At 44.2% G+C, this 11,176-nt stretch overlaps 1 protein-coding gene across 5 annotated transcripts in view; it reads right to left on the bottom strand.

The window, feature by feature from the left end:
- AGBL4 (ATP/GTP binding protein like 4) overlaps positions 1-11,176 on the bottom strand; it is a 1,474,608-nt gene that overhangs the window by 140,241 nt on the left and 1,323,191 nt on the right. For all 5 annotated transcript variants that reach the window (XM_031934116.1, XM_031934120.1, XM_031934122.1 and 2 more), the window contains exon 7: positions 9,355-9,444. In XM_031934116.1, coding sequence (XP_031789976.1) covers positions 9,355-9,444 — 90 coding nt within the window. The remainder of the gene's footprint in view (positions 1-9,354; positions 9,445-11,176) is intronic.

The raw sequence follows: 11,176 nt of genomic DNA, 5'->3' as shown, positions 1-11,176 counted from the left end.
CTTAAGCTGATAAGCAACTTCAGCAAAGTCTCAGGATACAAAATTAATGTGCAAAAATCACAAGCATTCTTATACACCAGTAACAGACAAGCAGAGAGCCAAATCAGGAATGAACTTCCATTCACAATTGCTTCAAAGAGAATAAAATACCTAGGAATCCAACTTACAAGGGATGTAAAGGACCTCTTCAAGGAGAACTACAAACCACTGCTCAGTGAAATCAAAGAGGACACAAACAAATGGAAGAACATACCATGCTCATGGATAGGCAGAATCAATATTGTGAAAATGGCCATACTGCCCAAGGTAATTTATAGATTCAATGCCATCCCCATCAAGCTACCAATGAGTTTCTTCACTGAATTGGAAAAAACTGCTTTAAAGTTCATATGGAACCAAAAAAGAGCCCGTATTGCCAAGACAATCCTAAGTCAAAAGGACAAAGCCGGAGGCGTCACGCTACCTGACTTCAAACTATACTACAAGGCTACAGTAACCAAAACAGCATGGTACTGGTACCAAAACAGAGATATAGACCAATGGAACAGAACGGAGCCTTCAGAAATAATGCCACACATCTACAACCATCTGATCTTTGACAAACCTGAGAAAAACAAGAAATGGGGAAAGGATTCCCTATTTAATAAATGGTGCTGGGAAAATTGGCTAGCCATAAGTAGAAAGCTGAAACTGGATCCTTTCCTTACTCCTTATACGAAGATTAATTCAAGATGGATTAGAGACTTAAATGTTAGACCTAATACCATAAAAACCCTAGAAGAAAATCTAGGTAGTACCATTCAGGACATAGGCACGGGCAAGGACTTCATGTCTAAAACACCAAAAGCAACGGCAGCAAAAGCCAAAATTGACAAATGGGATCTCATTAAACTAAAGAGCTTCTGCACAGCAAAAGAAACTACCATCAGAGTGAACAGGCAACCTACAGAATGGGAGAAAATTTTTGCAATCTACTCATCTGACAAAGGGCTCATTTCCAGAATCTACAAAGAACTCAAGCAAATATACAAGAAAAAAACAAACAACCCCATCCAAAAGTGGGGAAAGGATATGAACAGACATTTCTCAAAAGAAGACATTCATACAGCCAACAGACACATGAAAAAATGCTCATCATCACTGGCCATCAGAGAAATGCAAATCAAAACCACAATGAGATACCATCTCACACCAGTTAGAATGGCAATCATTAAAAAATCAGGAAACAATAGGTGTTGGAGAGGATGTGGAGAAATAGGAACACTTTTACACTGTTGGTGGGATTGTAAACTAGTTCAACCATTATGGAAAACAGTATGGCGATTCCTCAAGGACCTAGAACTAGATGTACCATATGACCCAGCCATCCCACTACTGGGTATATACCCAAAGGATTATAAATTATGCTACTACAAAGACACATGCACACGTATGTTTATTGCAGCACTATTCACAATAGCAAAGACTTGGAATCAACCCAAATGTCCATCAGTGACAGACTGGATTAAGAAAATGTGGCACATATACATCATGGAATACTATGCAGCCATAAAAAAGGATGAGTTTGCGTCCTTTGTAGAGACATGGATGCAGCTGGAAACCATCATTCTTAGCAAATTATCACAAGAAGAGAAAACCAAACACCGCATGTTCTCACTCATAGGTGGGAACTGAACAATGAGCTCACTTGGACTCGGGAAGGGGGGAGGGATTGCATTGGGGAGTTATACCTGATATAAATGATGAATTGATGGGTGCTGACGAGTTGATGGGTGCAGCACACCAACATGGCACATGTATACATAGGTAACCTGCACGTTATGCACATGTACCCTAGAACTTAAAGTATAATAAAAAAAAAAAAAAAAAAAAAAAAACAGGATTAGTTTTAGAAGTAGGAGTCCTAGTCTGTGAAGTTGACTAACAATGAAATTTGGAGACAAGGATACTGAATGGCAGAAGCCAACAAATCAAAACAGAGCCTGGGTTCTAGTTTTGGCTCAGTTACTGGGTGACCTGTAGAAAGCCTCTGGGTCTATGCTTATTTTTTAAATTAGGAGAAAGAACTAAATAATTCTCAAGGATACATCCCACACTGACATCATATGATTCCATCTATTTTATTCCTCTCCACCAAAAGTAGAAGCATCATCTGTCAGGTGAGGAGAATAATCTCCCTCCTGCTGGAAGATGCCATCAACCTCCTTGAGATCAGCCTTTGTCCCTTCTGTAAACAAGTTTGCCAGGTCCTCTTCTTCAAGCTGATTCAATCAGGAAGCTGGGAAAAAGGCAGGATGACAGGAAGGCTGGAAGCCAGAAAGGCCAGAAGAGATGGAAAAGTGGTAGAGGATTTGATATTAAAGCTGGAAGTTAGAGATCACTACCCTGTCCCAAATTCCCACAGACCAGGATGAACCTCTCTAGCCAAACCTCAACTGAGGCTGATATTTATTGTTAATTTTTTCTCCTAGAGTGTTTGGTTTAGGGCTGGGCACATAGTAGGTGCTTACAAATGCCTATTGATGGATTGCTCCAGGAATTCATACAACTTTTACTGTGTGGGATTAGTTGAACTGATCGTTACTCATTTCATTCTACAAACATTCATTGGCACACCAAATTCTGGGCATTTCAAGATGCCTAAGATGGTCCTGCCTCAGAGGGGTGCACAGTAAGGAAGCAACTCCCCACTGATTGGTAAAGGCTCTGATGGGAACAGCACATAGCTGTGGGGACCCAGCAGGGGCCTGGGGCCCCAGAAGGGGTCCTCTACTCATTAAAAAATGAGTAGAGTGGAGCCAGATGAAAGGGGTGCCAGGATGCAGCCATAAAAAGAACAAAATCATGTCCTTTTCAGCGACATGGATGCAGCTGGAGGCCATTATCCTAAGTGAATTAACACAGAAACAGAAAACCAAATACTGCATTTTCTCACTTATAAGTGGGAGCTACACGTGGGGTGCACACGGACACCAGGGAACCATAAACCCGGGATTCACAAAGAGGGGCAGGAGGGAAGAGGCAAGGGCTGAAAAGCTACCTATCAGGTACTGTGTTCACTGCTTGGGTGATGGGATCATTAGAAATCCAAACTTCAGCATCACACTATTTACCCATGTAACAAGCCTGCCCATGTATCCCCTGAATCTAAAATTTAAAAATAAAATAAAAAGAAAGGGGTGCCAGTATCCAGGCCGGGGTAAGAAAAGAGATGGTCTGTTGGTAATGAAAAGCTTTTCAATTCCAGGGCCTTGGCTTCATGGTCAAAAGCACAGACTCTGAAACTGGATCATCTGAGTTTGACGCCTCTCTCTGCCATTCATTTGCTGTGTGGCCTTAACATCCCAGTTCCCCAGGTTCCTCATCAATTACAAAGGGGAGAATAAGAATTACTTGTGGGTTCTTGTGAGGATTTAAATGAGTTGATATAAGCAAAGTGGTACACAGTAAATGTATACATGCATTGTTTTCATCATTGCTCTTTGTTGGCTTGCTGTAGGCATGGGAATGGAGAGGTGAACAAGGATTTGCTGTTCCAGCTGAAAAAACCTGAAGGGGACTATAGAGTTATTGCCAGGTTTTCAGTTTGGGTCAGATATGGACTTTGGAGAGCTCTGTCTGGCTGCAGCGTGGAATGCTGCTTAGAGGCAAGGAATACTGCAGGGCAGGGCCTCCTGAAGGCAGGACAGAGGTGGAGGTAGGGTGCAGGCATAGCAGAGAGAGCTGGCAGAGGTAAAGCAGCTTTCAGTCAGGAACCAGGGTGGAACATGGTAGTGACCTGCAGGGGCTCTGCAGCGGCCAAGGCCCAGAGAGTCATGAGGTGCAGTGGGTTGAAAGCAAACAGTGTGGATAGATGGTGCCACCAATGATATGATGATTTGCCTGCTACCCTGAGAACATCAGAACTCTTTGCTGAAAGCACCTAACCTTGAGGATCATAAATGAATTTAAGTTTCTGGCCCCTGGCAGGAAGGGGCCTCAAAATAGAAACTGAATTCAGTTATAGAAAAAGAAGAAAGTTACATTTGCTGCACTTCTCTTTCGGGATTGAGGCTTACTTCAACTTACACTGTGGTTTAAGTCTGTCTTCCCTCCAGGCCATGAGCTCCAAGACAGCAGGAACAGGTCTCCTTTCTTTGCCACTGTATTTTTAGTGCCCAGCTCAGTGCCTGGCACAGGGAAAGTACTCAAGACCTATGTATGAAGTGAGTGAATAAAGATTGACCCATGACTGACTACTGTACATTCATTAGCTGGACTGACTTGTAATTCTATTGGCTCCATTTCACAGACTGGGAAAGAAAGTCAGGGTGTGGCATCACTTGCTGAGTGCCTCACAGGAACCTAGTTGGGATTCAGACCCAGTTCTGCCAGCTTCAGAGCAGTGCTCTGTCCATGAAGACAAGATGCAAAGAGCAAGGAGTCTATTTGGATGTGATTTGTGGAATAATTTGCATATGCCTGCATGATTTTCTCTCTAGAGAATTCTGTGCAAAATTTATTGTTTCTGTTATCTGTTCAGAGGTAGCATACTGTAGTGGGAAGAGCCAAGATTTGAAGCAAGACAGTTTGAGGTCTCTGCTTGGCCCAGTGTGTGATATGCACAACAGCAGCCACTCTAGGCCCTCCCTTGACCTAGCACAGGACCCCTGTCTGCCCTCAGCTGAGTCCAAGGGCCTCGAATTATGGACTCACAGGGAGTCTGCCCTTGATGACCCTAAAGTTCACAGAGTATAAGTCCTCAACCTCCTGCTCCCAACTCTGCCCGTTTCACAGATGAAGAGACAGAAGCCTAGAAAAGTGAAAGGCCCCGTCACAAACCCTTAGTGGATCTAGCACCACACCTATAGTGGGAAGCTGTTTGGGATATCGAGGAGAAGAGGAAGAATAGGTGAAGAAGAGAGGTGGGAGGAAAGCAGAATGGGGGAGGAGCAAATGTCACTACCTCATTTACAGGAAGTACGAAGCTGTGCTTGGTCCTGGTGTCTGGAGATATTGGTAGTTGTGAGAGCATGGTGTGCGCATGTGTGTGTGTGTGCGCACGCACAATCCTCCTCCCTCCTCTTACTCCCACAAAATAACCCTGAGGAGTGAACTTCCTGGGAGAGGGCCAGCTCTTTGTCTCCATAGTCTAGGCCCTGATGGGCACCTTGGCATGTAGCAGCAGGGCTCAGGCTGGGAGGCAGGGGATCTGGATCTAGTCCCCACTCCACCACCAACTTACCAGGTGACATTCAGTGAATCAATCCCTGGACTGTTCTGAAAATAAGAGCTGAGAGCTGCCCAGTGACCTAGTGGAATTTCTGTGGAAGAGCAAAGGTGAAGAGGGGTGTGTGGGTACTGGTCAGGCACCTATCTGTGCCTGGTGCTGACCCACCATTGACCTATACTATCTCATGAAACCCTCTCAAGCAGCCCCTTGAGAAAGACATTGCTGTCCCCATTTTGCAAGTCAGGAAATAGGGGCTATGAGAGGCAAGGACTTAGCAAAGTCCCCTAGCTAGATGGAAATGGTAGGCTCAAACTCAGGCCCATCAAACTCCAAAGCCACAGCTGTGCCCACTGCCCCTGCTGCCCTCCAGAGCGTGGCGTGGCTCCCCACAGTAGCATTTCATAAGTGCTGGTTTCATTAATTCAACGATAAAGGGTCTGGAGAGGACAAAGTACTCTGCAGATGGAAATTTTCAATGAAAGTTGGCCCCAAAGTCCCAGGAAGAGTCAGTGAAAGAACATACACTTGACCAGGAGTCAGAAACAAGGTCAACAAGGTCTAGGTCTGGTTCAGGTCAAGCTCCTGGCTTGCAAGGTGATCCTCCAGGTGAGCAGAGCTCAGCTAGTAGCACTCTCAGGAGGGTGACGAGGAAGAGCTGAGGCCCACAGTCTGGGAGGCCCACACCTGGGTTTGGTTCAGAGAAGGATTAGAGGAACTATATACAAAGGGCCTCACAGAGGCCCTGGCACCGGCCACGTGCTCCATTAGTGCTAGCTCCTCCCCTACTACTGGCACTTATTTAGTGCTTTCTCTATTCCAGACGTCATCCTAAATGCTCGATGAATATGAACTGTGTCAGTCTTCACAACAACCCTGTGAGGCAGGATTTCTATTATTATTTCCCTATTGAGATAAAAGAACTGAGGCATAAGGAGATTTTCTGGTTTTCCCAAGGTTACACTGTAGTAAGGGGAGGAGCTGGGATTCATGATTAGCAGTGTAGCAGCTTGAGGGATGGCGCTTTCACATGGCTGGCCGCAGGGCCACACGGGAGCTCCTCTGACCTCTCCCATAGTCACTGGAGAACAGGATAGTTTGGCCTCACAGAGGTCATGAGCAGCGTTTGGGGTAGCAGAGTAAGCATCCCACCAAGAAGCAGAGTCTTGAGGAATCTGAGCCCTGCCACCCTACTGCCACCCCTTCTAGAGCTATGTGGCGACAGGACTTCACTCTACTCCCAGCAGCACGTGCATCAGCCGCTCGGCGGCAAGAATCGTGGTCCCAGCCAGATTGTCACAACTGGCCTCACATGCCTGTTCCCTGCTCAAGGTCACTGAGCCAGTTAATGTGGAAGAGTTAACAGAACTGAAGGAATCTCAGTATCTGTCCACACCCTGGACCTGCCTGCTATCCCCAGAAGAAGGTGGGCTGATGGGGGCTGAGGGACGACGGACAAGTTTAGGGCTATGACTGAGGAAGAAACCCCCAGCTGTGCCCTGTGGGGCTGTGATCGGGCTGTCTACATGTAGCTGAGACACCCTTAGGAAAGACCATGCCTCAGTCCTGCATTGGTAAAGTGGGGTAATGATGCGTCTTACACTGCCTCAAGGAAGTATGAATTGTGTGTCTCATGGGGCAGATACAGAGGCAGGGAAAGATGAGAAACAGGACTGGGGAGATGGACTCCAGAACCACACTTATGGTGAATTAGCCATGTGACTTTGGGTAAGCCATTGTACTTCCCTGAGGTTCCATATCCTGATCTGTAAAATGCACATCAATTGTTGTGGGGTGGTCAGAACTCTGAGTTTTTTCAGGTACAAGACTTCACCTTCTAGTAGTTCCCATCCCTGAGTGGGACAAGGGAGCATGTACACCCTTGGGAGTTAGCTAGACCTAGGTTAAAAGCCCCACTCCACTATTTAATGACTGTGTAACCTTGAGGCTGCTCTTTGTGAGTTCAACACAGTATTTGTTCCTCACAACAGCCCCATAAGATGAGCAAGATAACCCCATTTGACAGATGTGGAAAATGACAGTTGGAGACCAGTCCTAGACCTTACACAGCTTGTGGTTTAAAGGGGGAAAAACTAATGTAAGTCAAGTATACGATAATAAATCAGGGCAATAGAGATGACCATTATCAATAAAGATGATGGCCATCTTTAGATCCACAATGCAGGCACAACGCAGGTGGCAAGAGGGAGTGGACCAGGGGGACCCACAGTGGGGGCACTTGAAATGAATCCTGTGAGATGGACGGGGCTTGCCAAGTGGCAAGGAGCAGGTGTAGGGCCCGCTAGGCAGAGGGAGCAGCAGGTGTAAAGGTGCACTGGTCAAGAGAAGACTGCTCACTCAAAGTTTCAGCTGTGTGGAGCTGAGTGTTTGAGGCTGAGGCCAGAGAACCAGGTGAGAGCCAGATGACAGAGGGCTGGGAATATCATGCCAGGGAGTTGGAGTTTATTTTGAGAAGCCAGCAGGCAGGCATTGAAAGACTCTGTCAAGGAATAGACATTTATTGAAAACCTACAGAACACCATTGAGTGTATTAACTCAGCACCATCCAAAGATTCCCTTTTAGTAAACAGGGTCATCAGAGAGTACCTGAGATCCATTCAATCCCTCCGTGCCTCAGTCCTTATCTATGAAATGGGATGGCGACCCTGCTCTCTGTCTACTGCCCACAGGAGAGGTGAGCACGGGGTCTGGGCTCCTAGAGATGAACATATTGATGGTAAGTCTACTGTCTTTTTACAAACAAGGACAAAGCAGTTAAATGCAATCAGCTGGGGGAAGAGATCTGCTGCCAAGTTTAGTAACTGACAGATGGCTGCAAGTAAAGGGGTTGGTAAACCCAGGAGGGACCTCAAGGGTTACTGCAAGGACAATGCTGGGGAGGAAGAAGGCCAAAGTGAGAATGCTAAGGAGTCAGCTGTAGTGACTGGAGCCTCAGCCATGCATCTTACAAGCTGCTTGGCTTTGGGCAAGTCACTATCTCCCTGAAACTCCATCTCCTCATCTGAAAAAAAGAGGAAGGCAATCATGCCTAACTAAAGCATTGTAAGAATACGAACTGGGAAAATAAAGCCCGTATTTATTTGCACAGTGCTTGATAGTTTACTAAGCAGATTACCTGTTTCATCTTCTCAGATTCCCACGGGGAAGGAGGTAACATCTGCTGAGTGCCTGCTGTGTGCCAGGCACAGGACTGGGTGTGCTGTTTACATTCATCTCATGCTAGCTTCATAACAGCCTGCCTGGGTAGTATCATTTTACAATTGAGGAAACTGAAGTCACAGTGCTGGAAAGTGGCACAGCCAATACCTGACCTCAAGATTGCCTGATTTCAAATCCTCGGAGGCTTCCACTGCAGTGTGCCACCTCCCTTGAGTTATAGAACCTCCACAGGCGTTTCATATCTCTTTGACCTCATGGTCACTTTGAGATTAAAATTAGATAAATTACTTAACTTCTCTAAACTTCAGCTTGCTCAACAATATACATATATATTGCTGACTATACTGACTAATTAAATATAGTATGAATGAAATATTTAATAATAAGTAAGAGTGCAATTATAAAGAGGAACACTTGAGAATAAAAACTATGACTTACTTGCCTCTGGTTGTCTGATGCCAAGCGTGCTTACTCTTGGCAGGTATTTCAAAAGTTGTTTAAGTGAATGATTGAATGAATGAGTGAAGAGATAGTTCTCAGTCATTATCTCCCATTTCACAGCCCTTCTGCCAACATACACATTGATCTGGGGCCAGATTTCTTGCTGTTGTAAACCACTGGAGACAAGTAAAGCTAGGGAGTGTAGATGATTCTGTATGGCTCTTCCTCACCACAGCACATATAAGATAACTTCATAAGATAACTTCATTCAGCCCTCCCTGTTCATTTATCCATCCCTCCATCTATCCATTAATTAATTAATTAATTCATACATACATCTAGTCAATAAACATTTATTGAAATACAACCTAATGGAAATCAGGTACAACCTCTTTAAAGAAATGCATTAAATTTCCATTTAAGATAATGGCTCTGCATGTGGTCACACTGTCCCAGAGATCATCACAGTGTCCCAGTTGGATGTGGGTATAGCCATAGGACACCTATGAGATCCTGCCACTCACCTTGGCACACGAATGATGAGGGTGTTTCCCCTGGGTGAACTCGACCTGTGATGAATACCACCTTCTGCTCTGCCCCTTCCCGGAGATTGTCTGTAAGACAAAATGAAAGATGGTTGCTAAGGAGGGCAAGGAAAGCTGAGTCTAGTGGTTGGTGTGTGGCAGGGAACCCCAGAGGGAATGGGCTGGATGCTTAACATTTATCTCTTAAATCACTGGGTTAGAATCATTAAGTCCAGCCATTGCTGACTAATTTAATTATGTCCCTACCCAATATTAAAAGACTGCATTCCCTTTCTTTGGTGCAACTGATCATATTATATTAATATGTACTATTTACAACCATCCAAGGAAGCCACATGAGTGAAGTTGAATCCCAAATCCATTGACTGTGACCTTAGGCAACTTGTGTATCCTTTCTAAGTTTCCATTTTCTAATCTATAAACAAGGATGACAATAAATCCTTGTTTATATATTATAAACAAGGATTTTAATAGGGTTGTTGTGATGATTAAACAGGCTTACACATTGCATAGTACACAGTAAACATTCAGCAAATGATAGAGTAGAGAAGGTGGCTATTTGTATATTAGTAATAGTAGCATCTGCCATTTAATTAGCTCCTTTTGTGTTGGCACATTATATACATATATAATCCTTACAGGAACATGCTGTTAATGTGTTTTTTTAATAGAGGCAGAAACTGAGGCTCATGGAGGTTATATAACTTATTCAAGGTCACACAGCTGAAAAGTGGTGGTAGGAGCTGAGATGAGAGCCCAATCCCTTGTCTGGCCTTCATTTCCCTTTTATCTTAAACAACTAGAAAATTGGACAAAATATGCAACACAAGTATTTTCAGACATTGAACAAGGCCAATGCAAGATAATCAATGAGAGAAGGAAAATAAATGAGATATGCCCTGCGATTGCCCTGACTTTTTGCCTGATGATCCCTTCTAGACTAAAGAGCAGGGAGGTATTCCTGAGCAAAGCATAGAAGCCTCACTGAGATTCAAGTTCAACAGGTAGTAGCTGGGAAACTCTGTGAGCACCAGAGATGAGGAAGCTCTGCAGAAAAAGAGTTCCAGAAATTTGTATAGGAGTCCTCTTGATTCTTTGTTGGATTCTAAGATGTGCATACATAGGGTGACTCTCCATGATGTCAGGAAAAAATGACCAGGGAGCTGTGAACTGCACAGTCCTTAGGGGTCACACAGGGCTAAGAATCATTTGAATTCCCACAGCTAAAGAGGAAGTCCTCACTGATCATCCAAGGAGAATGAGAACCCAGACAGGCAATGTCTTAGTGGTAGGGATAAACTACTCTAGACCACCACATTCACAAAGCTTTAAAACAAGTCTCAAAAGGATCAAATTGAACAAAAGAAACTTAAATTCTTGCTTTTCAAAGTCCAACTCTCTTTAAAGGAAGACAACAAAATCCAGACAGTTAAAGCAATGTGTAATTTGCAATATCCAGCATCCAATAAAAAATTATTAGACATGCAGAAAAGTAGGAAAATGTGGCTCCAAATCAGAGCTCAAGCTCTTTCTGTCTCTACAGAAGTCTAATTTGTATAATAAAGTTGAACTATTGTGCAAAGATATCATCAGACAAAAGCAACAGCCAAGGGTGGCATTCCCAGTAAGAAACATCTAGGGAAGGATACTCAGCAGTGGGCAGAAGAAGGGCTGATTGATACAGAACACAATTACCTGAAGGAAATTTAGAAAGGAACATTGAGAGAGGTTGAACTGAAGGATTTTATCAATGTTTGAGGATAATCTGGAGGGAGAGAATAGAAATAATTAATAGGCTTTC

The sequence above is a fragment of the Piliocolobus tephrosceles genome, chromosome 1, assembly GCF_002776525.5.
Source record: "Piliocolobus tephrosceles isolate RC106 chromosome 1, ASM277652v3, whole genome shotgun sequence".
NCBI lineage: Eukaryota > Metazoa > Chordata > Mammalia > Primates > Cercopithecidae > Piliocolobus > Piliocolobus tephrosceles.
Note: the sequence above shows the minus strand (reverse complement) of the source record. Positions and strands in the feature narration are given on the sequence as shown.